General features: G+C 42.2%; 1 protein-coding gene across 5 annotated transcripts in view; it reads left to right on the top strand.

Moving 5' to 3' along the window:
* LOC147335254 (phosphatidylinositol-binding clathrin assembly protein) overlaps positions 1 to 27,367 on the top strand; it is a 118,094-nt gene that overhangs the window by 71,582 nt on the left and 19,145 nt on the right. For 3 of the 5 annotated variants that reach the window (XM_086277260.1, XM_086277267.1, XM_086277243.1), the window contains exons 8-15: positions 2,049 to 2,090; positions 8,904 to 8,989; positions 9,150 to 9,273; positions 13,088 to 13,224; positions 16,031 to 16,131; positions 18,166 to 18,276; positions 26,669 to 26,812; positions 27,158 to 27,188. In XM_086277260.1, the coding sequence (XP_086133386.1) occupies positions 2,049 to 2,090; positions 8,904 to 8,989; positions 9,150 to 9,273; positions 13,088 to 13,224; positions 16,031 to 16,131; positions 18,166 to 18,276; positions 26,669 to 26,812; positions 27,158 to 27,188 (776 nt within the window). Of the gene's footprint in view, positions 1 to 2,048; positions 2,091 to 4,764; positions 4,786 to 8,903; positions 8,990 to 9,149; positions 9,274 to 13,087; positions 13,225 to 16,030; positions 16,132 to 18,165; positions 18,277 to 26,668; positions 26,813 to 27,157; positions 27,189 to 27,367 lie in introns of all 5 variants that reach the window. The other 2 variants (XM_086277251.1, XM_086277274.1) reach the window with 2 other exon arrangements.

Below are 27,367 nucleotides of genomic sequence, written 5' to 3'. Positions count from 1 at the left end.
TGGGACCGTCCCATTTTTCTAAACTCTTAAGCTTTCGTTTAATAACTGAAAGCACCTGGATTGACTTGAAATGTGCCCTTGATATTCATGTTTGGTTGTTTTGTGATAAATGACAACAGGATAAATAATCAAAAGTTTAAGTTGGAGGCCAACTAATTAAAATATCGTCTTTGGAAGGCACATGTTTAATTCTTACAGTGGCTGAATCAGACATTTTACTGACTTTGGACTGTGCAGCTAGCAGGGTAAAGACTGTTTAACATCCAATCTGACTCTTTTTACTTTAGGATATCTGTGTTCTCTCATGCAAGCCCACTGGTTAAAGTTGAAAAAAGGGGGGGAAAGAAAATATGCTGTCTTTCAGTTCTAATGTTTTACGTATCAGGACATAATTTAAAAAATCCTCAGCAGGTAAACACAACCTCAGATGAACAGCAACATATGACAAATTGCACAATGTCCTTATTTAATTAAGAAAATGAAGCTAAAACACACAAACAGTTTATAGAAAATTAGTGCACCCCAGGACTGAGCAGCTTGTAGAAGCACCTTGAAGGAACTGTTTTCTGTGGGACTTCATTAGTTTTTCACATCATCTTGGAGAAATTTTGTCCCGCTGTTATTTACCATGTGTAGTCAGTTCATTGAGGCTTGTAGGTATTTGTTCATGCACAGTTTGCTTAAGGTACCACCGCAGCATTTCATTCAGGACCCCAAACACAGGAGCAAATCTAAAACACAATGGCTGAAAAAGAGTCAAACTCCTCGTCCTTATCTGTCAGACAGATGTTTGTCTCTGGAATACTTTGGTATTCAGAGGAGTTCATGTTCAGCCCAATGACAACGTGCCCAGATCCTGTGGCTGCAAAACAAGCCCAGATTCATCACCCCACCTCCGCCGTGCCTGACAGTTGGTGTGAGGTGTTTGTACTGATATGCTGAGTTTGGCTGTCTCCAAATGTCGAGCTGTGAATTACAACCACACATCTGATTTTTATCTTGTCTGTCTAAAGGACATTCTTCAGCAAATCTTGTGGTCTGTTTAGATGCAGTGGAAACCTAAATCATGCTGCCGTGTTCTTTTTAGAAGGAAGACACGTTCTCCTGAGAGTCCTTCCAAACAAGCCATACTTATCCAGTCTTTTTCTAACTGTGCTGTCATGAACTTTAACATTTAACATGCTAACTGAGGCCTGTAGATCTGAGATGTAACTCTTGGGTTTTTGCCGTTTCTTTCACCTAGGGGTGGGTTTGCTGGGAAAGTTGTTAATTATCTTTCTCAGTGTAGAATGATGGACTTTGCTCAGGATTTGACTTTTAATCATTGTCAGCAGGTGTTTCTCTAAGATCATTCCTGATGTCTTTTGTCCTCAGTCCACTTACTTACAATGCAGAAGCAGCATAAGTAGGTTTTTTTTGTTTTTAAATTAACTACACAATATTGTTGCTGTTCATCTGAGGGTGTATTTTAATCTTTTAAACCCTGCTTCAGACCAGATCATTTATTTATTTAAATGCTATCCTGGTCTAATAATTTAAAGAGGCTGTACATTTTTCTTCATTGACTCAAACGATCTTCAAGTAACAGGATTAAACGTTACTCATATTTCCTGTTGGTAAAGCCTGAAGGTGAGTTTGACAACAGGTTTGAAAGAGGGGAAAATAAGCTTGTTTATGTCGTGTCCTAGTGTTTTGGAGATGGTTTTGGTGCAGGTTATGGCGTCCTTTATGAGTGTTTTCAGAGTTATCACGCCATCCTTCATGCCTGCTCTCCCTCATCGGTCAGACATGTTTATCACTGTGCAGTCATTGTTGTCATTCACTGTTGAGATGTCAAACTTTTTCATGTTTATTTCTGTTTTTGTTGACACTGCCGCTGCATGAAGTAATGATTCCCCTGTTTTGTTTTGTTTTTCTTTTCTCATCCTTTTATTTTCACCAAATGGACCCCGCCCTCCTCTTTATGCTTCCTTCTCCATTTTATCCCACCCCCGACCCCTTCCTTTTTTCTTTTTTTTTCCTTTTGTAAATTTTGTTTTTGACGACAGCAAGTTGGAATAGATCAGGGTGACATCCCAGATCTCTCACAGGTCAGTGTACATCTCACCGTCCACCTCTCTAATTCCAACCTTCTCACCTTTTTTCCCCCAAAGAGTTTCTCCTGCAGCACTACTTCTTATCTCACTGCTCTCTCTGTGCTTTCATCCACTGACTCACACTTTATTTCACCCCTGCCTATGCCTGTTTCTCCCTCCTGACCAGTTGTTTACTTCCTTTTCACTCTCCACCCTACTCCTTTTTTGTTTCTTTAAAAGAAAGCTAACCTGAATTTACTGTTTGAATCCAGGCAACTCCATTCTGGTATAATTGATTTTGCTTTCCTGCTTTCCCTTTCACTTCTAAATACTCGTTACAGATATAAAAAAAAAAAACAAAACCCCAAAAAACAGACTGAGCTGTGTTAAAGTTGGCCTGCTTAAGCGCTCCAGGCCATCGGCATGCCTGACGCCGATTTAAAAACCCCAAACAATGAGCTTTGGACCTTGAATCAATTAAATTAAAGTTAATTGCAAAAATGAAGGGCTTAAAAAACAGGACAGCAACAGCACTTTCTAATTGTCAAGAATAAATTTTCCTTTTTGTTTGTGAGTTCAGTGGAATCGCTTGAAGCGTTGTTTTTATCCTCCCCGTGGTTTATGATCGAACATCAAGGACATTGTTTTCTTTGTTACACTGCTACCCATAAACACACATTATAATTCACTTCAATACCGTTAATGACCTGTTTCTGTTTGTTTGTTTGTTTGTGTTTGTTTGCCTTCTTTGTTGTTCTAAATGTGTTAAAAATAGAAGGCCCGTCCTTGGATTCAGTGGAGTGAAATTGATCACCAAGAGGGCTGCAGCTAATGATTGCTTTACCAATCCATCTGTTGGTTGTCTTAATTAATCTGTGTAAAATACTGCAGTAAGTGGCATCGTTAATTGCTTCATTTAGTTGGTCAAACAGCAAAAACTAAACAAAAAAATCGAGAATATTGGGTTTGTTGCAATAATATTTAACAGGAAAAAGGCCCAAATCCCCACATTAGAGAAGCGGAAACTGTTAGGCTGTGTACTATAGAACATTGTTTTTGAGAAATAATGAAGCTATTAATTGTTTTTCAAAATGATAGCAAAAGTATGATTATCTGGTTGTTTCAGATTCTAAATGGTGATGATTTGCTGCTGGTCTGTGTGATAGAGCATTATTAAAGTGTATGTTTTTTCTACAGAAGGCATTTACAGCGAAACTAGCAGACCTGCTGTACAGTATCATATTATTCTTAATGAGCAACAACAGTCAGTCAGTTAATTTTAGTTACTAGTTGGATGAGATCTGCTGTAAAGGGGGAAAAAAACCTCAACAATCAGACATTTCTCTGTTGGCAACAGTGGCGAAGAAGAACTTACTTTGAACAGGAAGACACCTCCAGCAGGGGCAGCCATCTGCTGCGACTGTAGAGAATATAAATGATGGTGTTGTTGAGGATATGTTGAACCATCAACAAGCGCATCTGCTTGCCTCTGTTAGCTGCCGTTAGCTTCTCTTGGTGTTTATTAGCAGCTCTTAGTGTCTGTTAGCTGCTTTTAGCCAGGGTTAGTGAAGGGTTTTTTTGAAGCGGATGTAACATTGTTGGACTCAGACACTTAGTGAATAAACTCTCATTTGATGTGAGAATGTAATCAAACTGTTTATCAAAGGGAATGTTTTTGTTTGTTTGTTTTGTGTTTTTTGACACTTAACCCTAACATTAGCTAGCATAAAGTTAGTTTAAAACCAACTATTGTTGTTTAGCCAACTTGTTGTCAGCGATGTGGAGACAGGAGGCTGATCTCAAGCTGCTTACGTAAAATGCCAATAATGTGCAGTGACTTGTCTTTCCTGGCCACTGTATTCAAATATGGTTGGTGAACAAGCTGGCTTCTGCAAACCAGCTTTTTAATAGATGAATTATACGTTTATTAGAAGGCATCAGTTTGCTGGAAAAGTAATTACATACTGTTCTATGCATATTTATGATTACAGTATCCTCTTTTCTGCTGACTGTATCTTTAAAGTAGCAAGTGTAGGCTAAATGTGGATGCATGTAATCAGAGATGCTGTCTTAGTGTTGGGTTGTGGGATTTCTTTTTGGTATTTTATATAACAATGAGTCAAAATTAACTTGGCATAGAGCAGTTGCTTCTGACAGATCTATTTCACCCACCCGCGACTTCTTTCATAGCACACAGCCACAATATGTGACTGATCCTGGTGTCATCTAGTTCCTTTGTCGCTGTCACAGTCTCTGCTATGCCTCAGCCAGCTCAGTTTGGTGCTGTTCAAATATCAGCACCATATCTCAGAAGCGAGTTATCAATTGGTGTGTCCTTGGCTGACAGATTCATCCATAACAAAATAATCATAAGCTGCAGCCCTGATTGGATTGACAGTTTATTAAATTGAGCATACTTTGGCTCATAGTTGAAATAAACTTGGGTAAATTTTTTTCCTATTTTTGTCTAAAGGGAGGGGGAGTCTCCCACACACTGACACACAACAGTAAAACTTTACAGCTTGCTGGATCGCGACCTTGGTTATGCATTACTAAAAAATCATTAGAGTGTGAAGCTGGAAGTCAACAGCATGCGAGCTGACAGTGTGGGTGTTGAACTCATAGTAAAACTGCACAGTTTACTGTAGTCATTAAACAGACGTTTTTCTTCTTCCCCCTCCTCTCGCAGAAAACAAAAGGATCATACATTGTAGGTGGTGGGTTGCATACTCTACGCCCCCCCAATCCTGCTTAACCTCCTCCTCCTGCATGAACGTCTTCATAGCATGTGTGTGTGCAACCATACACACTTGCACCTCAAGCCCTCAAAGGCATGCTCTTCCCCTGTTTTTCGAGCGCAGAATGATCTGGTGTCAACTCAGTGCAATATGTGTGTGTCGGCCTCAGGTGGCAGTCGCTATCAAACGCGCGCACACACACACACACACTCAAACGTGCACACACACAGCCTTGGCACGACAAGCAAAAGGCCATGAAAGCTCATGAATAGAAAATGAAGCTTCACCCCTCCGTCTTCATCTGCATGAAAAGAATCTCTGCAACGGCTTTCGGCTCAGCTCATTTAAATTCCGTCCTCCTCCTTTTTAGATGTTGTTTATTTCATACTTGTCATGCACGACATCATTTCTTCAACACGCATGGTGCAGGTGCTTTAATAGTGAATGACCCGAGCATTACTGCGTAATCACTGTCAAAAAATAAAGGAAACATCAGAGAGAAGAAAGCAGGGATTCTTTTTTTTTTTTTTTAAATACTAGCACTTTTTTCTCAGTGCTTTCTAAAGTCAGAGGTATTACTGCTAAGCATCTTATGTTAAGAGCAAGGCATGCTCGTGATATTTCCCCCCCCTCTGAGAGTGTGTGTGTGTCAGAGCTAATATTGACTAAGCACACACACAGTCTTCTTTTCACCTATTCAGACTCTGCGGCAGTTAAAGATCTTTCTTTGTGCAAGTCGCTGTTTCTTTAACAACCAGGCAACAGTTTGGCAAGAACCCACTGTCTGGCCCAGCCTCCAAATGCCTCTTTTGTGTGTGTGTGTGTGTGTGTGTGTGTGTGTGTGTGTGTGTGTGTGTGTGTGTGTGTGTCTACTGACAGCGAACTTTGCATTCTTGCGGACGGAGAGGCAGACATGACGTTGTGATATTTTCACAGTGAAAGAATTTCCCCTCCTCTCTCCAAAGCCAAAAGAGAGATGACCTATTCTTTTAATTGCTGCATGCTAAGTATGGACGACTGAAACTCCCACTTATAGAAATGATGAGTTTGGGTCTCTAATTTATTGGACTAGTGACACATTTTGTTTGCAGTCTTGCTTCTGTACACCACCACAGTAGATTTTAAATCACTGAGTCTGTGATTGACTGTGAAGGTTTTCAGAGGTCTAACAAACATTTTGCATTAACTGTTTAAAAATTGCAGCCATTTTTATACATATTACCGTATTTTAGAGGTTTAAAACTGACTGACAGGCACTTTCAGTTACAGTTCCTTGTTATTCTCTAAAAATAAAGCAGACTTAATATCCAAAGTTGATTCAAAGTGTTGAATTTTTATTTTTTAGGCTTTTAACTAATTTTAAATGTAAGACCCAAAGAGATGACAGTGTGAGTGAGGGAGGCTGTCATTAGGCTCTAATACTAAAATAAACCTACCAGAGAGGAACAGCAAGAATTTTCAGTGTGGCAAAATCAACAATTTGGTTCATTTTTTAAAAAAAAAAGGGGACGGCACCGGCCAGCTCAGGAACACCAAAAAGTCCCACCAAAACCCCACAGGATGTGACTAAAGATGTCAGAATTATTTCCATGGTTAAGAAAAATAAATTCACAACATCTAACCAACTCAGGAGCAATCTCAAGGAGGTATGAGTATTATTGTCAGAGTGTAAAATCAAGAGACACCTTCATGAAATACAGACTGTTTACAACAAAGTGCAATCCACTGGTTACACTGAAGTACAAGAAGACCAGATTAGACTTGGCCTGCACAGTTCTGCAAAAAGGACAAAAGCCAAATCTGCCAAAGCAACCCAAGAAAAAATTGGACAAAAAAAAAAAGTCAGTCACCTGATGTCAAACCAACACAGAGGCTTTTTAGTTACAAGATACAGAACTGAAGATGGAGATCTACAGACAAGCAGCAGCTAAAGAGAGCTGTAGTAAGGGCCTGTTGGAGCATCTCAGTGAATGTTACGCCCCAGTCTAGGGGTACAGGAACGCAACATAAGTTTGAAAAGACTGCCCCGCCCTGGTCCCCAAAACCATACACAGAGGGAAACCAATTCCTTAGTGAATCGTGTTTTATTATCTACACTGCAAAAATGAAGCTCCAGGGTGAACAAAGGCCAAAATAACAAACAAAAGAAGCTAAGTCAGGAGGAGGTGCTATCTAAAACCCTATGTGAAATCAAACATCAAACAAAAGACAAGCGCTACACCTAACTCCCTAACTGAAATAAACAGGAGAAAACAGTGCAAGGAAAAACAATACGGCAGCTCACCCCTTCTGTTGCAGTGCTATTTACAATGTGCTATGTACAATGAAAGCTAATATACACACTATATACAGAACTCAGAGAAGCCGCACAAATCGCAAGCACAAAAGTCTCAAGTTTTGGAGGCCAGGGTCAGGTCTGCTGCTGCTGTCAGTGGCTGCCCCGGGACAACTGCTGGTGAGGGATTTGAAGAAGATCACATGGCCAGGGGACCAATCAGCAGCCGTCAGCTCATCCACTCCGGGACCTGCAAAGACTTAAAGGCAGACAGACAACAACAGCCACCAAAACAGATTATGGACAGGGCCATAACAGTGAAGGAAACACAACATCTGTTGATGTCCATGAGTTTGACCTCTATTTCCTAAACAGTTTATGCAAAACTGTTCGTTGAATTAAAGCTGAAAGTCTCCCACGTGGTGTTGTACAGACGCAAAACTCTGAAAATGTTGCCTTTTCCCAACAAGTTATGGGCATCACTGTAAATGAGCCATTAATTGCATCAAGAAAATACTGTAGGCATTAATTTCATTAATGAAATGTGACAGATTGATTTATTTGCCAATTTTATTTTTATATTTGAAAAGGTTCTGGTTGTATTTTCCATCCCAGTTTACTTTGATGTGATATATATTCATTTATTTCAATAGAGATACTTTCTTTTTCCAGAATTCTATGGTCTTTATCTTGTTTAGCTGTTGGTCTCAATTTTTTTTTAGCAGACAAAGAAACACACTTTGAATTACAGTCTACTTATTTGTGTAAATCAGAAATACCTAAAGAAGCATCAGAGCAATAACAAATACATCATTTATTAAGGGAAATACTTTAAAATAGGAAATGAAGTAAAGCTAAATAATGCAAAGCTATGTTGAATCAGTTGATGTCATTTAATTGATTTTGTTTAATTTTTATGTCCCGTTTAATATAATGTAATTATTTCTAATTTTGGCACTCGTGGTCCTCCGTAGCTCTTAAAAACCATTGATTATGCAGCGATAGTGCGGCTGCCTGGCTCGCTGTCGCCTTGCTGTTTTGCTGTGGTCTTTTTTGGCATTAATGAGGCACCTAACGAGTGCAGAAGACGTCCTGTTGTGCAGTGTCAAACAATTGGAGTTGAACTCGAAGCTGCAGCCGAACTGTTTTATCTGTAGAAGCATAGCAACAGTCCCCAAGTAACCCACTCGCTAACTGGTACACAACAGCTCAAATTTAGCGCTGCTGCCTGGTGTCGTTGTACAACAAAAGGCTCTTTAAACACTCCTAGCCTCGCTTGTTTTTAGGAAAAACAAGCGAGGCCATGATCTCAGTCTGCAAGTGCAATAAATGCAGAGAGAATTAGTAAAGCTACAGCAGAGGCACACTGACAAGTCAGAGGTAAAGAGTACAGCCTGGCATTGTTTGACAGGACGTCGCGGTGTGAGGGCACTGCAAGATGAATAAGACAAAGAGGCAAACGTAGCAAAGGGAAGGCCCGGCATTGAAATGATCGCTCTGTGCTCGGGAAGTCAAGAGAATAAGGCGCAGCCTCTCCTCTTCAACTTCTTCCTCACTCTTTTTCAACCTCCTCCTTTGTTGTGTCTCTCCTTTGAGTCTCCTGCTAACAGTGTGAGTGTTTTCTGCATGTTGCCTTGGCTATTCCTGGAGCCTGATGTACTCTGTTACCTTCCTGTGAGACCAACTAACTCTGGGTGCTGTTTGTGTCTGTTACTGTATGTGTAGGTGGGGGGTTTTGTTTTTTTGCATGTGAGAGAAACAAGTTGAGCGGATGACTGAATTTCCTCCGTTTCTCCCCTCATACTCGACTCTCAGGCTCCCAGCAGCCTGCTGGAGGCTTTGGAGCAGCACCTTGCCTCTCTGGAGGGCAAGAAGACCAAGGAGCTGAATGCAGACACCAGGTAGACACGTTATAATTGGTCAGCGGCATCAGCCTTTCTCTAGTTTGCGTCATTTGCATTTCCATCATATGAAATTTCACCGTTCCTCCTCGAGAGTACTCCCTCAAAAAGAAAAATTGAACACCACCTCTGTTTTCTCCCCTTTCTCTTATGTTTGCAGAGCATCCACCCTGTCGAACGCCGTCTCGTCTCTCTCCTCCACCGGCATGTCCTTCAGCCGCATGGATGAGAAGGAGAAGCAGCAGGCTTTGGAGGAGGAACAGGCCAGATTGCAGGCGCTCAAGGTAACAAATTTTATTCTTTTTGGCCAAATTGTTTCTGGATCAAAGCAGGGCAGAGTCAGAGCTGCAGCAGCAGAGAGGCCAGCAGCAGCAGGTCAAGTAGTTACTGCTGTCTCCCCTTTCAAGAGACTTTTCAAGTGGCATCACTTGATTCAATTTATTCGATTTCGTGCAGCTCCTGCCAGACACAGCCATTTCTTCCCACATATTCAGTAATGCTTCAGTCGTTCAGCAGCCTTCGATGAATGAAATCAGTGCAGGCTTTTATTTTTATATATATATATATATATATATATATATATATATATATATATATATATATATATATATATATATATATATATGTATGTGTGTGTGTGTGTGTATATAGATGGATGGATGTATGGATATAGCGCAGATAATGTCGTAGTGTTCAGTGTTGAATGCTCATTTTTATTGAACTGTATTAGAGCAGCTTTGCATGATTCCCACAGTTTAAAATGATGCTCATCGTTCTCACTCTGAGTTTTGATGAAACTTTGGTTGTTCTGTTGTCATTGAACAGCAGATGGTTGGAGCTCATCCTTTCTCTTTGACCTCATGCAGGCCAAGAGCAGACGAGCTGTGTGACACAGAGCGTGAAACCTATTACGTCTACACATGCTCAAAAAAACCATACCTGATTTTAGCTCCTCCCCCCTTGAAAGTCATGACTATGTTAAACTTGTGCAATAAGCCACCCTGAACCTAATGTTCACTTTGAAGACAAGGAAGAAGTCACAGAAAAAGATGGCACAGGCCACATAAAGTCGCTGAATGTTTTTCTTGGATGCTTCTGGACATTAGACAAGAACTTTGTGTTGAAAGTTCGATACAGTGGGACAAAATTCAAGTGTAAAACCCAGTGAATCTCATAAATGGACAGGCGTGCTTCCAGCAGCATTCCTGACCCTTGGGCTCAGACACCACACGCTCCTCCACTGTCGTTGCCAGTGATGGTCCTCGACATTAAAATCGGGTCATTTAGACACAGAAGTCGGGAGTGATGCAAACGTAAATCAGGTGTGGATGTTGCTTTTTATTGCTGGAGTCGGAGTGCTTGTTATAAGTCTGTGCTTGAAGCTCATTAAACCCATCCTATAATCCAGCCTGTCTATATGGAAATAAAGAATAATAGCCACACAAAAACCACCTCCATGACGAGCGTAGCTGCAGTCCTGTCTCTGGAAAAACTCTACTGCAAATCTCCTGCAACATTACAAGTGGGGAGGAGAAATAAAATCCATACTGCTCCACTTTGCTTTACCGGTAGAAGACCGGCTGTGTTGTTGTTGCGTTGCTGCTGAAAGATTGTCGAGTAACTTTGGCGAGTTCTGAACTCCCAGTCGAGGATAAAGGCCAGCAGTCTCAGTGGCGAAGTGAGCAATAGAAAAGTCAAGTGTAAAATGTGTTGACGTTTCTTGCTCCAGCCCTGGGAGTCCTGCCTTACAGCAAACTGTCATTGAGTAGGAGCAGTGAAGCTACAACACAGCGACTCAGTGTGTGTGTGCATGTTAAGCGTGCTTACATCCTGGCAGAAAAGATACAGTACGTGTCTCCCAGTGTTACTGGGATCTCTGTGTGTATCCTGGCAGATTACACTTGTCTGTGTGTTGCCAGCCAGCCAGCGCGCCTAGGTGTGCGCTCGCGTGCACGTGCTTGATTGGATTTTAGCACGCTGTTTACTCCGTGCCTTTGGTTGCCCCCTGTTTCTGCCAGGGTCCACTGATTACCTTTTGGGTTTAGTAAGAAAGGAGAGGGGAGATAAAGTGAGAGCGAGAGCAGAACAGAGTAAAGAAGAGGAGCTGAAAAGAGAGAGAACGAGCTCTGGGGTTAGCGGGGGTCGTCCAAATACTCTAGTCCAGCTGTCTGCGCTCTCTGGTGTCCATATGGACACATGCACTCACGCTCAGCTACTGTCCAGCTGGGGCCTCAGCCAAAACAATAACAGCAGTTCCCATTTGTTCCTCGCTGCACTGTCAGAATAACGATGAAGAGGACTCGGCCTGGCTGAGGCCGGCGCGGCAGCAGCGGGAGCTTCTGCCTATTAATCCGCTCAAAGTCCAAAATCCCTGAAAGGTGGACGAGGTTGTAAAGTGCAGTAGAACATTTGCATACATTGAAAGTTCAGGCTGAAGTGAAAATGCCTGGACAAGCACCTGAAAGCTTAAACATTCAAGACGTTTTATTGTCATTATGCAAGCAAAACCATGACAGTAAGGCAGTGATCCCTCACAGTGTGTAAAAAGTGTTGGTTCAAGTCAGTTTCTGGCCACTTTCATTCTCTTTTTTTTTTTTTTTTTTGACTTATTATTTTTATTGTCCATTTTATTTCTAGTTTTGCACTTTAGTTTTCCTTCTTGTTTTAAGACGTGATTTATTTTTTGCCACTTATTCTCTAACGTGTGCCTTTCTCTTATTTTTGTATGTATTTCTCCTGCTGTCTACTATTTATATTTCTTCCTGCACAGTTGGTGTTGAGCACCCACAGTTTCATTGTACATGTACAATGACAATAAAGGGCTATTCTATTCATTCTATTTATTGCTTTCTTTTAACTGGGAGCACTTTGGTCAGAGCTGTTGTTTCCTTTCTTTTTCCTTTTTCTTTTTTCTTTAAACACGCACTATCAATAAAGTATATGGACATATGTGCATCGATCCCTGTGGAGTAATGAGTTCATTGCCACAGCGAATCAGGGGAAGGACACGAGTGTGAGACGAGAAACAGGCAATAACAACAGCGAGAATGACAAAAGCGAGCGATGTGGTCGCTGAAAACGGCACTCGAAGCTTCAGCGTCTTCTGTGACTCGCATGGAGAAACCGATATTAGTTACTTTTATTATCATGTGTTTTAAATTTTAACACAGATGACTGAGAACAGAGTTGCTTGACAGTTGGACGTCTTCCGTCGAGCTGATCCTGATGCAAAATCTTTATATTAATGCAAGAGTTAAGAGTCTCTAGAGCTGCAGGAACACCTTCAGAGTGCTTTGATGATGATTTGATGAATAAATTATTTAAAACTGCATTATCCAGATGTGTTTCATAACCTGACGGCAGGCTTTTTTACTCCTGTTTCAGCTAAATGTAAAGGCGTGCGCAGCTCAGGCTTCACATGCGTTTGAATTCATCTTCCCGAATCAGCGGAAAAGGCACAAAATTCTAAACCTGTTATTGTTTTCTCCAGTTTGGTTGGACTCTGCTGATGTCGGTGTTTCTGTCAGCAGAGAGATCCGCATTCAGCGTTTCAGCAGCACCTGAGTCTCGGGGTCAAGCGCTGCTGGACTTTTTAGCATCGCAACAAAAAAGAATTTGCTGGAAACAATTAGTTTTAAAGTACTTTACACTAATAGCCTGTCATTGTATTGTTGTGTGCGCTGAATCAAAAACAACACGGCAGGCTTGGCAGGCGAAACTGCACAATAATCTGAGGCTGGGAATTCATTTGGCCTGGCTTTTAAAGCCAAGAAGTGACTCTGTAGATCCCCAAAGCGTACTTTCTCCTGTGTATTTTCTCTTGCTCATCCTTGCGTCACGTCATTCATTTGTGAGATTAGATGCCTGAATCAAAAACAGCAACACAAAGCTATATAACTGCGGAGGTTTAGGGTGGTGCTTTCCTCTGTGGAAATGTGTATTTTTCTTCATGTGCACACAGTGTGTCACTTCCCCCGGATCGGAGCTTGTTGGAAAAGAGCCTCTTGTTTATTTCTGTGGGAAATAGCTGTTTAAGTGTTGCCTTCCTGGTCACATTGTGCTGTTTTTCACACTCCCGGCTGTGTGTTCTCCTTCCAGGACCAGCGCCTGAAGGAGATCACCATGCAGACTCCACCCTCTGCCTCCCCCAGCAGCCAGTCGATAGGCAGCGCCAACAACAACAACCACGTCACGCAGACCCCGGAGTTTTTCAGCTCCACGCTGTCCACCAACAGGTGAGCACGCTGCACAGCCAAACACCTCCCTCACACAGTCATACTCATCACACTGAAAAGGAGCCATTAGCTTAAATATGCAGCGCTTTGTAAAGATGTTCAGTAATGAGCACAGGTGTGCACGTTACTGAACAGGTCGGTGAGGAATTTGCATTTTACCACCGTCCTGTGTGCAGCAGAGATCTGACTTCATGCTGCAAGCAGCAGGTTTTGAGACAAGAGCAGCACATAGAGTTCTTAAATGAAACCCACTTAGTAATATGGTAACTGATACAGCACCACTGACCAGCTACAGTGTAGCTCTAACACCAATGCACTGTGTTAGACGTAGACAGGAGTTACTTTGTAACTCATCTAAAACCTTACGCTACAGCCTGACGTTCACCCGGAGAAATGTAACTCCACGTTACATCAGCACAGTCTGCAACACTTGTGATTGGTCCGTTCAGTTACATTGTTTCCTCCTGTGTTAGTAGGCAGCTACTTTTCAGTACGGCTGGGTATCGTCACTGATTTCTAGAATCGATTCGATTCGATTTGAATCTGGGAAATTTTGCCTCAGACAGTCAGAAATATTATAATTCAGATCAGTACATTTACATATTTTTGCATCTATAAAAAGGAAGCTGACACTCACAAGACTTTATCAAAGGTGTGAGCATCACAGCAGAGGCCTTTGTGTCAAAGTAGCTGAAGATAAAACAGAAAAACATGAAGGTGATTTTCCTGGCCTGGGTTTTATAAAAATATTCTGCAGTTCATCAAAAACAAAAGAAAACCATTAATCAACACATGAACATTACCTCTGAAGTTACAGCGGTTTTATTAGAGACACGGCTAACGTTTTGCATTTTGCATCATTTTAAAAAGTTTACATTTGTTCAGTATTGAACGGCAGAAATTAGGTTTTCTTTTCGGAAGTAAGTAAAAGGGAAAAAAACAGCGGCCGACAGCCTGTAAACAACGTAGACTTGTGCGTAACAATAATGCAGAAAACGAATAATGCAGAAAACAGATTTTTAGACGGGAAACTGTTCTTGAAGTACAGAGAGAGAGAGAGCTGTGCATGAAGTGTACGATGTTTATGTGAAGCGTAGTTTGAATCTTCTTTTGCTGCTGGTTCAGTCAGTATTGTTTGGAGAGAGATCAAACTAACAGCTCTAGAATCAGCGCAAAAAGGGCGTAAACACAAAGCTTGGACCCGCCGAAACATCAGAATCAGCGAGCTGTCGGCTTTCAGCCCCGACCGTGCCGTCGGGTGAGAAAGGCGACATCTCACTGATTCTGATCCGTCGGCGGGTCCGCGCTTTGTGTTTACGTCTTTGTGCAGAATCCGTGTACCTGCTCTTATTTACTGTTTTAGCTGTTTGGTGGTTGTCGAAACTGAGAATCTGGCATTTCGGGCAAAATAAATTTATATTAAAAAATCGATTCAGGATTTTAATGAATCGATATCACGTTATCCAAGCCAGAATCGATATTAATCGATAAATCTATTATCAAAACCCACCCCTACTTTTCAGACTGTCATCTGGATGTGATGCACAAGCAACAAATGAGTTAGTGATTCGTTTTCTGTCAAGTCCATGAAACATATTGGCTTTGATTTGAGGGTGATCATGTGACTGACGTGATTTTTATCCTGGCATCCTAGGTGAAAATCAGTGGGAGCACTGTTGAGTTCCTGCCTCTTACATACAGTCTTGTCATTGAAACCCAGTTTGCACTGGCGTGACACATTACTAAATCTGTTCTTTAGTTTGTATGAGTGCAGAGCCCGTATAGGAAGTCTGCAGACAGACGATAACCACTGTTAAAGAGGAGCTGATAGAAAACTTAAAAAGATGCATTTGAATGATGGTGATGCTGTGAAGATCTAATGTTGTGATCTAACCTTACATTACGCTGTCACTCGTGAACTTTGTGCAGTATGAGGAGAATCGGTCAGGACATCGTCCTTGTTACGTTCTTACTACAGGAGATAGTCCACTGCAGACAAGTTCTCACTACTGGAAACACTTAAGGAAGCTGCCAGGAGGCAGGACACATGACAGACTTAATTAGCTAAACTGTTCTCACATGCCTGAAATTCAACATCATGCAGACTTTGCTCTGGAGACATGATGACATTTACATTCTTACTCACAGCTCCGGTGGGTGAAATATTAGGGCTGCAGTGGGTTTTAGGTGCTGGTGCCCAGCCATTTGAACTCAACAGGAGGTGCTTTATATTATAATACAGATTTTCAGCTGAAGTTTCAAGATGTTAATGAACTTTTTAAAGACAGTAACAAACCTCCTCTTGTTGTGCAACAGAGATTAAAAATATATATTTGTTTTCTGTCAGCGTGCATTTTTAAAAAGAATTCTTATCTAACACAACACATCCTTCTCGTATCTCATCTCCGGCTGTAGCGGAGGTAAAGTAAGACTATTTATTCTTGATAATCAGAACAGAATTTAGGCCCAGTGTGCACGCTCTGAATTTACTGCTCCTAACTGCTTTATTGCTCTCTGGAAGTTTTTACAGCCCTTCAGAGCGGGAGGATTAATCTTTATCTGTGACAAACGAACATTTTTAGTGGTGGCTTTAGCTATTTATGCTCAATTGATTAAATATTAATGCTGCGTCTCCATCTGTCTTTCCGTATCTCTCTGTTCTCTCGCTGACTTACTCGACTCCTGTTCCCCTTTTTTCTCCCCCTCCTCCCTCTCGACTCATCCTCATTTCTTTCACCCTCTTTTTCTTTTCTTTTTTTTCTGCTCGCCTCTTCTGTGGCTTGCCTCTCTGCTTTTCTCTCCTCAGTGTGCCCAATCTGAACAGTGACCTGTTTGATCTTCAGCCAGCCTTCATCCCTGCTGTGCAGAGCACTCCTTCCATCTCCAACGCCAATAGTGCCTGGGGAGGTACGTTACCTGCATACATACACGTTTTCATTTATTTTTATATATATTTATATATATAAAAATAAATGCACCAGCAGGGATGCAGACATGCGTATAATCAGACTTACACAAGTTAATTTATTTCTGTAATATCCCCTCTGGCTGCCACTCGAGCACCTGTGTCCATCCATCTATCTGACCATTCGTCATGGAAACCATCCATCCACCACCATCATCGTCTCCACCGTCATCGTGTTTTCTTCAGGGGCTAATGTAGCGTGACCCAGTCGGCGTCTTGTGTTGCGTTCCAATCTCTGCTGCTCAGTACAGAAGTGAGACTCACACAGCGTCTCCTTGTTGTTTGTTTGAGGCTGAAAAGCTGAGAACAGACTGCACCCCAACAAATTTGTGTGGAGGGGAAAAAAAAGAAGAAGGTCGACATTTCAGCGGGTGCAATCGGCCGCTTCGGATCAAAATGTAGCGCAAAGATGCGTCTGTAAGCTGGGCTAGTGCGGCGTATTTAAGGCTTTATGATAAAGGATTATGCAGAGTTTGGCCACGTTACAGTCAGAGCGACTTCCTCACTTCAGATATGAGCCTTTCACATTATCAGGGACTCTGACCCAGAAGCTCAGATAAATGTCCCCCGTACTTTTCTCAGAAATACCACAAAGCTTACTTGCTTCAGGAAATGTCAGAGGATGTAAGATTACGAGATACTGATCGGGTTTTCAGTCGGGCAATAGACGGAGGATGTATTTTAAAAGAGTACTTTAATATTTGAGGGAAATATGCTTCCCGCTGTGCTGGGGAAAACTTTACAGAGAATGTGTGGCTAGCTGAGACCACGAGTTGTAACGTTCCCATTAAAGGGATGCACTGACTTGTCCCACTTTTTCAGCTGGAATGATCCTTTTTAGGGATTTTTCTCACTCACACTTTTACCACCGTACCAAAAAAGAAATGGTATTCACTTCATTTATTACCATTTTGGTTCATTCAAGCTCAGTTTGAGTCTTTCATGATTGCACTAGTGTTTTTTCTCTGCTCTGTTTTACTGTGAGTACACCACCTCACACAAGAGACGGGTGAAGTGAAGATGATAGCAATCAGGTAGAAGACGGCTCCTTCTCCCTGCTGTAGATGCACTAAAAGCTTCCCAGTAAGTGTAAAACCAAACATAATGAGAAAGAGAAAGAAAGTGCTTTTGTTGGAGCTTTTCAGTGGGTGTCAACATATTTTTTTGGTAAAGCGAAAAGCCAAACAAACAACAACAAAAACGGACTTAAAAGCTGGTGCACTGCTGCAGAAACATGGTATCAAAGGACAGCACAACGTGTAATATAGCTGAATAGATTGGCCCCAATGCTGAGCTTTCTGAGCCAGCACCAAACCAGTGTCTCATACAGTATAGATGTCAGCTCGGAGCATCTCTGGGAAATTAATGAGCTTATATCCAAAATGGCAGAGTCTTCCTTTACATACACGCAAAGTTTTAGTCAGGGAAACTTGTGCCGTGACAGAATTGCCAATTACAGGTGCACAAATAGCAGCATGCTGTAAGAGCAACATTTTACATGCAGATAATTGCATATCTGTGCTTTATGGTGACGTTTTTGGGGCGTATTCTTGTTTTGTGGATCCCACAAAAGACGCCCGTTCCCCCGAGGCTTCAAGCTCCTAATCCCAGTCGGGGATGCGGAAAGACAAAAAGGTGCGTCAGTGGATTTCCTCGTGCACTGGCTTAACTCTCCCGTGAAAGGCTGACGTCCCCGACAGCCTGCGCAGAATCCCGAGTCATCGAGCAACAACAATAGCAGTACACTGGGGACTGTAGCGTCCGTGCTCCTAATCTAATGGGATTAGTTAAGCAGGAGGTGCTGGAATCCTTACTTAAAGCAAAGCTGTGACTTTGGGCCTGTCTGATGGATGGATGTATGTACAGCTGTTTCCTTTGTAAAAGTGTGCCCGATAAAGCGTCTCCAGCTGCTATCTCGCGCAGCCTAAATAGCACAAACGGTGCTTTAATCAGTCATATTTAATTGCATTCCTCAGGACTGGACAGCCAACCTCTGCAGCAGAGCGGCCCCGCCATGACCGTAGATTTCGATGCTGTGTTTGGGAATAAGGCCACACCCAGTAACAACGGCCCGCAGCCTGCAGCCGGTAAAGCCTCCTCTGCCTGACTGTCCGGGCAGAGCCAGACTGAACTAAACCTTTTCCATCTTTTTATTATATAACTTTTGGCTTTGCTGGGAACAAAAGCTTAACACTTTACTAACCTTCTGACTTGTTTCTTGCGACTGAGTGGGTGTGTGCAGCTTGCTCGCTCTGTCACATAGACCTTTTGTAACACTTCAAACCCGAAGATGACTTCAGAAACAAATGCTTCCAGTATTTTTTATTGTTTAAAGGTGCATTGTTATAACTGGTACATATTATATCCAGGATCTGAGCGTGACCTAGACAGTGTGTAGGTAGCAGAACAGCAAAAGTCACAGCCATAGCTAGTTGATGATCTTTCAAAATAAAATGCATATACATCTAGCACCTTTTAAGACTGTTAATGTGTGTCCATGAGGCTGATTTTAAAAGCAGTGGTTGCAGACCACGGCACAAACGTATGCAATGAACTTGCAGACTCTGAAATGGTTGCTCGAAAGCAGGGACCAAGTCTGTGACCACTCACAGTCAGCTGCTGTCCTCAAAGAGACTTTGTTGGATCAAGATGTAGACAAAGCTGCATTGAGATGGAATTAGTCTGCAGTTAAACTCAGTTGGTTAAGTTAGTATTTACATGGAATCTGTTTGTGATAAAATGGCAAAGATCGCTGATTTACTTTGATACACCGACGTTCACATTACCTGCTTGCACTCAGAGTCCAGGCAGAACCTCATACATCTAAAACTCCTCCACAGATAGTTGCTGCAGGGCAGCAATGTAGCTGCAACCTGACATGGGTACATGGGTAACATTGCTTCTAAATCAGAATATAACCAGAATACAACCGGTTAAGCCAAGTCATTTATTTCAGAGAGATGGGTTACACTCATCAGACCGACTCATATTGATTGCAGTGTTCTGACAGTCTGTTCATAAATTAGACGGTAATTATTTGCAGACCTTTCCAAATCCACGTGAGAGTGACTGGAGCTGGTGTGAGTTTGGAGACAAGTTGCCGTCCACCAGTTTATCGTCGTCTGACCCCAGAGAGGGTGGTACACACTAAATTAGTTGGTCACCACAATCGGGCAACCCCATAGATGTTTTTCTAGTCAGAGGTTGTCATCCTGTTTTTCCTCCAGTGTGATTGAGGCATTACTGGGTTTCTTTAATGTGCAATCTTTTTTAAATTTGAGCATTTAAACAGATCTTACCAAGCTGGAAGAAAACTGCTAAATACCCTAGTTAACTTCTGTTATCATTGTTAGTAGTGAGATGATTCTGACAGAGTGAACAGAGCTGAATCTATGAATACACTGTAAAGAATATTGTTGAATAGAGGAGTCATGATGTGTAGGAGGCCATCCTTCAGCCTCCTCGCCTGCTGCTGCTGTTGTGTCCTCCCTGTTATGGTAACAGCTTTGGACTGACTCTGACTGGCTCTTAAGTGTTGCAGGTCTAAGCCTTTTGGCTCTGAGCCCTCTTATTAGCTTACTTTCCTTTAACCTCTCAGCAACTGACACAATCAATTCCAGCGCTTCTCAACCCTTTAGAGTCCCGAGGCACTCCTGCAAAGCATATAATTTTAAGGCACACCGAGTTATCGACCACTCCAGAGAAGGTACAGCAGATAAGAGCGACTACCTGCAGAGGTCATCTAAAGACTATTTTCATCATAAAGGGAGAGGGAAGTTCAGAAAGAAGTGCAGGTTTAACTGCAGCAGCACGGAGGAAGTGTGCTGTGACTTCATTGGGTTTGTTTTAAATTAATTAAAGGGTTTTTTTTGGGTGCTTTTATTTCACACTTGAGGAAATTTACTGAAAGGTGTTTCATGGTGCCAGCCATTTTCACTGTGCTGGCGTCCATCAATCAGCCTCACCGGGATTTATCGTCCAGCTGTTTCGGAGCAGCATTCGCTCCACGCGCAGTTCACACTCGTTGTCGGGACGACTTGATCATAGCACATTTGTCACACAGATCGCTCGTCGTAACCTCGAGGAAAGAATATCCTGAAGTCACCTGGGTGAAATGTTGTCACGTTATCATTGTTATCCGGAGGATTAGCTGTATTTGCACAGCTGTAGCGCTGCCTCGTCAGACACTCTTAAAGCCGTTTCACTCCAAAGGACCTGAGTTGTGACTTTGCTCGGGAGCTGCTCGCTCTAATCTCGTCTAACCCTGTCAGTCTCCTCTGCTCAGATTTAACAGTTGGAGGCGTGCAGCTTGTTCCTGGCTCTGGACGGAGCGACTCTTTCTATTAATAGGGCCTGTGTCGAGGCTGCCACTACAACTACCAATACACCATCTGGGCCACTGGCAGCATCGCATGTAAAATCCCCCTGTGTGTATGTGTGTGTGCTCATGCATTATCTGTGTATTTCTATGCGTGCTCACATGTGTTTGTGAGTCTGTGCTCACACGTCTTCTGTCATTTTACTCCATCCCATCTGTCTGCTTCTGCTCGTCTGTTATTTGTTGTTGTGGTTCACACCATCCCCACCTTCCTACTCCTCCCTGTATTTCCTCTCCCTCCCTCTCCCTGTCTTTGCCTCATCGTCTCCCCATCACACTTCACAAGGCAAAAATCACCCAGGCAACTCCTTTCCATCTGCTCTCCTCCTCCTCCTCTTCCTGTCTGTTTTTCCTCCCTTCTTAATTAATTAATAATTGATACTTTGCCTGAATTTTGGCCACTCTTAAGCTGTATTTGACCTCTAGTGATCTTTTCAAGATTTGAGTTTTCTGAAGGACAACAAGCAATTTCTGCTGGTTATTCTAATGAAGGTGCTCTGCCTGCTACTGCTGTGTCTGTGTGTCCGTGTTATTTAAAGCAGACTTGTAATGCATGCTTACTGCTGTGCTTCACAGTTGAAAATAATCCTTATAGTATCTTACAATGGCCTTGGTGCAGCCCCTCAGTGCATTCTCTGTATATGGGAAGCTCTCCCTTGGAAGTTGGGAGGCAGTGGGAGAGAGCTGTCAGGGATGTTAGCCTCTGACTGATATCATAAAGAAAAAAAAACAGTTTGAACTGACCTCGTTATTCTAAACTCTGTTTAACATTAGCAGCCACATATATGTGAGAAGAAATAAAGGTATAGTTCTGCCCTAATTCTGCTGCGTTCCTCTGTTTATGATCTTATCTGGTTTTGTCAGTGCAGCTTTCTGTTATTAACAAGCTCATAAAGACTTGCACAGGTCGTCAGTGAAGAAGTCACACTCTTAGAAAGGCCTGACGTTTGTTAGTCGCTTTGTGTAAACTCGTGATGATAATCTTCCTTCTCAGGCAGGACAAGTCTGAATTGAGTTTTGTCACATTAGCGTGGAAGCTGCGGCAGAACCAGATGAAACACTTGGACGGAGATTAAATGCACATCTTGTACTTCCTAAGAGGACTGTGTATCTTCAGTTATTACCTGCATAAAGGATGGGTTAATAGGGTTATGTTGGAAACACAGAATAGAGTGGTCTGATATTATTGAGTTTCCTGATCGTAAAACTGATTTATGATCATTTAGTCATCAGGATTCAGATGTTTTAAAATGGGGATGTGTTAGCTTTAGCTGCAGTCTGTTGGCATGATATAACATACTATATGTATCAAGTTAATAAGAGGGACTTTTTGCAGGAAGAAGTCGCTGTTACTTTGTGACCTGATTCAGGGCTTTTCACCAGGGAGAACAGTGTGGTGTGTGGCAGCAGGGTTTGTTAATGTTGATGTACTGGGTGAGAAAAGTAATCCTTACTGTGTGTTTACATACACACTGAAATATAGATGAATATATCAAATATGATGTTAAACTTGGTGTTTTTGACCAAACGTAATGCATTTATAGGTGCTGTAGATTAAATTTAGGTGAAATCATTGTGTAATTGTTTCACATTTCAAATGTACAGAGCTTTGTGCTGGTGCTTGGACAAGGATGCTGTGCCATCCAGTGTCCAGGCCTTTGTGTTTGGGCCTTGGCTCCATTAAACAGCACATTAGTTTTTATCTGTTATGAGGAGCAAAAGCGAAACTTTATTAAAAAACGAAAATCACTTGATTTGATAATAAAAGGGACAAAAGTATTCCCTAACCCGCTGGCTGCTGCTTGTTTCTGGGTGAAATTGGTCACAAAGAAGGTGCTGCAGTAGAAACTTCCTCATGACTTCTTTTGATCACCAGCAAATTACAGTCATTTTCATGGAAGATGCCGACTTGCGTGCTGACTTTTGTGTTGTGCTTTTGAAAACGTACCACCCGCTCTGCAGGCAGCGAGTGAGGGTTTGAGGACTCGTGGAACATTTTCCAAGTTTGGTGGGTGGTCAGCGAGTGTTTGCGGGCAAGTCGGTGTCTATCAGGTGTCACATAACCCTATGACAACCCACTGGATACCAAACAAATCACAGCAAGGTTTTTGGCGTAGCACCCTTTTATGTGGTATCACTGCCAGCAACCACTCATCAACCAGTTGGTGGAATACGTACTTTTCCCTGGCTAGTGGGCTGCCCACTGGTCTCCTGACCCTTTTTTTTTTCTTTTTCTTTTTTTTTTTTACCCCTAGCAACCTGTGGTTACCAGGAGGTTCCTGAGCAGTCTAGACTGAAGCCTATCAGCCATTTACTTGGTTCTTAAGCTTTTAGACTCCGTGGGCCTGATCCAGTCCAGCACCACCCAGAATCAACTTCAACCTCAGATCAGAATTACCTTTTATAACAGAAGATTTTCCCAAATCTGGGATAAATACGGTTTGGAAGACTGGTTTGCTTAGAAGAAAGACAAAGAACAGCAGGTTTCACTCAATTGTTGCTGTTGTTTTGGTCTCACATACAGCTATACACAGCCTATATTATTATAACTGAACTGTAAAACTGTCCCTGTTATCGACTAAACAATCGCCACCCGAGTCCGATGGACCCCAATCCTCAACAGAAACCTGAGATGCTGGAAAGGGCTGATTAGGAGTCCGCTCCTGGGAATGAAGCGACAGCTACTTAAAGCCACTCTTGCAGGGTTATGAGGGAACAAGAGAGTTTCTGTTAGCATCAGTCAGTTCGATGGAGCTGGTAGGACTCATAGCAACAAAAAAGTCATCAGTCTGTAGATAAGAAACAAGCTAGAACCTTCACTGTCTCGAAACCATTGAAGCCTCTTCCTCCGTATCTGCCTGTCACACAGCAGCTCCTAAAGCTCTTTTTTGTAAAGATCCCCCATCATATGTTAATACCACCCTTGGGGACATTTAGGTATGATGAAGCCAGCGATGGTGGGTACTTCATTTCTGAAAGAAACGCAACGTTTTTACAACTTCTTTTCAGATCTCTGAGCAGTCAGCGCTGGTGTTTTGAATCCTCGATATGGATTTACTTTCTTCTTTCCCTTTGATCTTAAACTCTATTGACTGTCAAATCCATCGCTGAAACACCTAACACAGATATCATTATCTCCTCAGTTCAATACGACACACACCGCTTACTTATCTCCCTCCATCCCTGCTTTCTTCTTCTTCTTTTTGCTGCCCTGCAGTGTTGTGTGATCTACTGAGGAAGCTTGTTCCGTTCATCTGTCGCTTCTTGGTTCAGTTTAATTCAGTGGTGCTTTACTGATGTGACGATTTCAGAAATAAAGAAATATAAACTCACCTGTGTTGACAAAGCGTTTTATCACAGGAGGGAAATCAGTGTTTAAAACTAGGTTCATTTCTCGATCTCCCTTCTGTCTCAATTCCCGTTCTTCTCTCTACTTCCAGTCTTCTTTCTGTCTCGGTATATTTTCCATCCTCTCCCTTTTTCTCTCTCATCTGCTAAGCTAGCAGGAAGAGTGCTTTCTGAATCTCTTGTGTCAGCACCACTGTCAGACCCACACACCGCTTCCTAACTAAATATTATTCCTCCGTTTTTTTCCCCTCTCCACCATCAGTTGCCTTACTTTCATCCTTTCTCCTTAGCAGCAGAGCAATCATTTGTTCTCATTCTTGTTTTAATTTTTGTTGCTGTTCTCCTGCCTTCATCTCTCCATCTTTCAATGAAAGATATTTTTTTAATAGTTTTAGCCATGCTGACCTTTTCCTCCTCTGAATATGCACCATCACATCTCCAGGTTCCCACCATCAGACCTGTGCTAAGCCATTAGCTGAATGAGTGCTGACATGAGAAGCTGTTAACGCAGCCACTTAGACGCAAACACTTCCACACCAGTGCAGGAAATTACCCTGTCATTTCCACCTATCAGAGACAAACTCAGTTAACTTTCCCACACAGAAGCACACACGCATGTTCCAAACTAATCACTGTTCACAGTCAGAGTGTGTACATGACGACTACAAACAGATAAATCAATCATCTGGAACAACTGCTGCAAGCTACCGAGTCAGGGATTAAAGGCTCGCTACTGAAGCTGCTACATGGCAAAGAAAAAAAGAGCGGTTTAGGTCGAGGATATCTGATTTAAACTATCTGCTTTTTTCCCCCCGTGTGGGTAAATGCTAAAAATAGGTCGGAAAGAATTCAATTAACAGAGAGGCTAGCAGTGAGATTGAGGTTCATATTAAGGAGGCCCAACTCAGCAATATTCTCAGATCAAAACTGTCCAGCTCGGCTTCATTAAAGTGGTCGAGCCATAAGTTGATGTATTTAAAGAGTAGGAAAAATTAGGTTGAAAGCAAGAGCCTGCTCTCATTAGAGTCAGGATTAAATGTCTTCTCACTCATACAGAAACTTTATAACGTTTGTTCCCAAACTTTCTTGTCTTGTCCTCCAGCGTGAACTTCACTCATTAACTTTTAGATGTTATTTTTCTTTTTTCAGCCTTACCATTGATAGTCCCCCGTCTCCTTTAGTAAGTTGGTAAATTCTGCCTGTCGAACTTTTTGTTGTTGCGTTGGAGCATAATACAGCTCACAGTGAGAACAGCTGCAGATTTCAATGGAAATGCAGTCATTTTTTGATATAGGTGGACAAGTTTAAGCAGACGTCTGCTATTAAAGAAGCTAGTTTGTCTGTTCGGGTTAGGTAAACATGGTATTCTTGGCAACCCAAAGTAAAACAATGCTCAGAGGAACTGCAAAAAAGGAACTACATCTCAGACTCTGCTGACCTCAGTTAACAAGTTCATGACAGCATGATCAGAAAAAGACTGAAGAAGTATTGCTTGTTTGGAACGGAGGCCAAACTGTGATTTTTCTCTCTAAAAATCACAGTTTGTAAATCAGAAACCACAAGACTTCTGGAATGTCCTTTGAACTGATGAGACCAAAGTGGAGATGTTTTGCTGCGCAGCACCATGTCTGAAAAATCCCAACAGCATATCAGCACAAGCACCTCATACCAACTGTCGGGCACGATAGAGGAGGGGTGATGAGAGGGGCTTTTTGCAGCCACATGACATGAGCACCTTGTAGTCACTGAGTCGACCATGGACTCCTCTGTATGCCAAAGTGTTCTAGAGTCAAATGTGAGGCCACCTGTCTGGCAGACATTCTGCAAACTGAATCAACGCTGTAAAGAAGAGCGGACTAAAAGTCCTCCACACTGATGTGAGAGACTCAAAGCCACACAGAAAATGATTACTTCATGTTATTGCTGATAAAGGCAGTTCTACAAGCTGCTGAATCACAGGGTATATTCAGTCCTGGGAAAACTTTCTTTTTCACATGTGTAACTGCAATCTAATTAGCATTTAGGACAAGTAAGCTACCATGAACGACTTAGTTTGATTACAAAAAGGCTCTCTGTGTATCACCAGTAAGCGTGTTCAGTAAACAAAGGGCTCTTTGCCAACATTGCTAGACTGTTTACATCAAATGTATTCTTTCCCACATCCAGTGAACAGTGGGATAGAGGGGTTAACAGCGTGTAGGGCGTAGTAGCATCCAGGACACTTAAGCTAACATTAAACGTGTGTGGTAGCGTGGTTCCAGAAAGACTTAAGGATTTGTAGCTACAATGAAGGATAACTGTAACATCTCCAGAGGTAGCTGTCGGTGAGAAATACTACACCATATTCTTGATACAGTAACCCTACGAAATGCAATTTGGCTAGTAAAATGTTGATTACTACTGTAGCTGAGCTGTGCAGCTCACATTACAGCAGGCAAACAGAGTGATATATATGTAGCCTTTTGCTCCTTGTCTCTTTATTGACTTGGCATATGGAGAAATCCAAAGCTTGACAGGCCTTCTGTGCCTAGTTACAGTTTTCTAATCTGTAATTGAACAGTTGCTGTTGAGGGAAAAGGTTCATCAGCGGTCAAGTCTGCCACTCGGTTAAATTAAATATGAAGTGCTTGATCTTGCTTTTTGCTCAGTCTTTCTGCCTGCCTGTATGCCGTTATTAGCAGCCATTCCTATTAAAAATGCAGTTTTTCTGCACACCCATCTCACTCGCTTGTTTACCTTGATTTCTTCTTCAGGTTTTGATGCTCTCGGAGACCTGTTAAAGCCTACAGTTCCCACACACACCGCACCTCCTCCACCTCCCCCTCAAGTGGCCATCCATCATGGAGGAAAGCTGCTAGCCAACGACCTCGACTCGTCTCTGGCCAACCTCGTGGGCAGTGAGTGTTGAGATTCATGTGAATAGACCAGCAAAGACGAGAGAAAAACTCAGTTACATAACGTGGCACATGCAATGCCCGGTCTTGAATACGTGCCTGCAGTGTACTCTCAGACTCTTAAGGACATATTAAAGTTTACTGTTGCTTGTACATAGAAGTGAGCCTGCATATTCCTCTTTAACTTCATGTGTTTGGTTGGAATTAGTTATTTCTTTGTGGAAACTTGAACCTCTTTTCATGAGGGGAAAAAAACAGCATTTGAGGCTGAAATTCCTTCCTGCCTCCCTTTTCATTGTACTCTCTTAACTGCGATCACTCACTTTCTGTGTTTCCAACTCTCCACAGATCTGCAGTTTGGTGGGACCCCAGCCAAAAAGTAAGTTTTGCTGAGTTGTGATGGTGCCTTTCCTGAATTGTGCCTGTAGTCTCTGCAAAAGCAAATATACGCTTTTAAGCTGTTCTTGGTCAGGAAACTGTCAGCACAAATCTCAGAAAGCAAATTTATTATGAACTGCTTAATATGCACACACATCTGTGGCCTATTGAATTAGACTT

The sequence above is a fragment of the Aulonocara sp. 'chitande type north' Nkhata Bay genome, linkage group LG3, assembly GCF_057382095.1.
Source record: "Aulonocara sp. 'chitande type north' Nkhata Bay isolate Kocher_YH1m ecotype deep benthic linkage group LG3, A_spYH_male_GT1.1, whole genome shotgun sequence".
Classification (NCBI taxonomy): Eukaryota; Metazoa; Chordata; class Actinopteri; order Cichliformes; family Cichlidae; genus Aulonocara; species Aulonocara sp. 'chitande type north' Nkhata Bay.
Note: the sequence above shows the minus strand (reverse complement) of the source record. Positions and strands in the feature narration are given on the sequence as shown.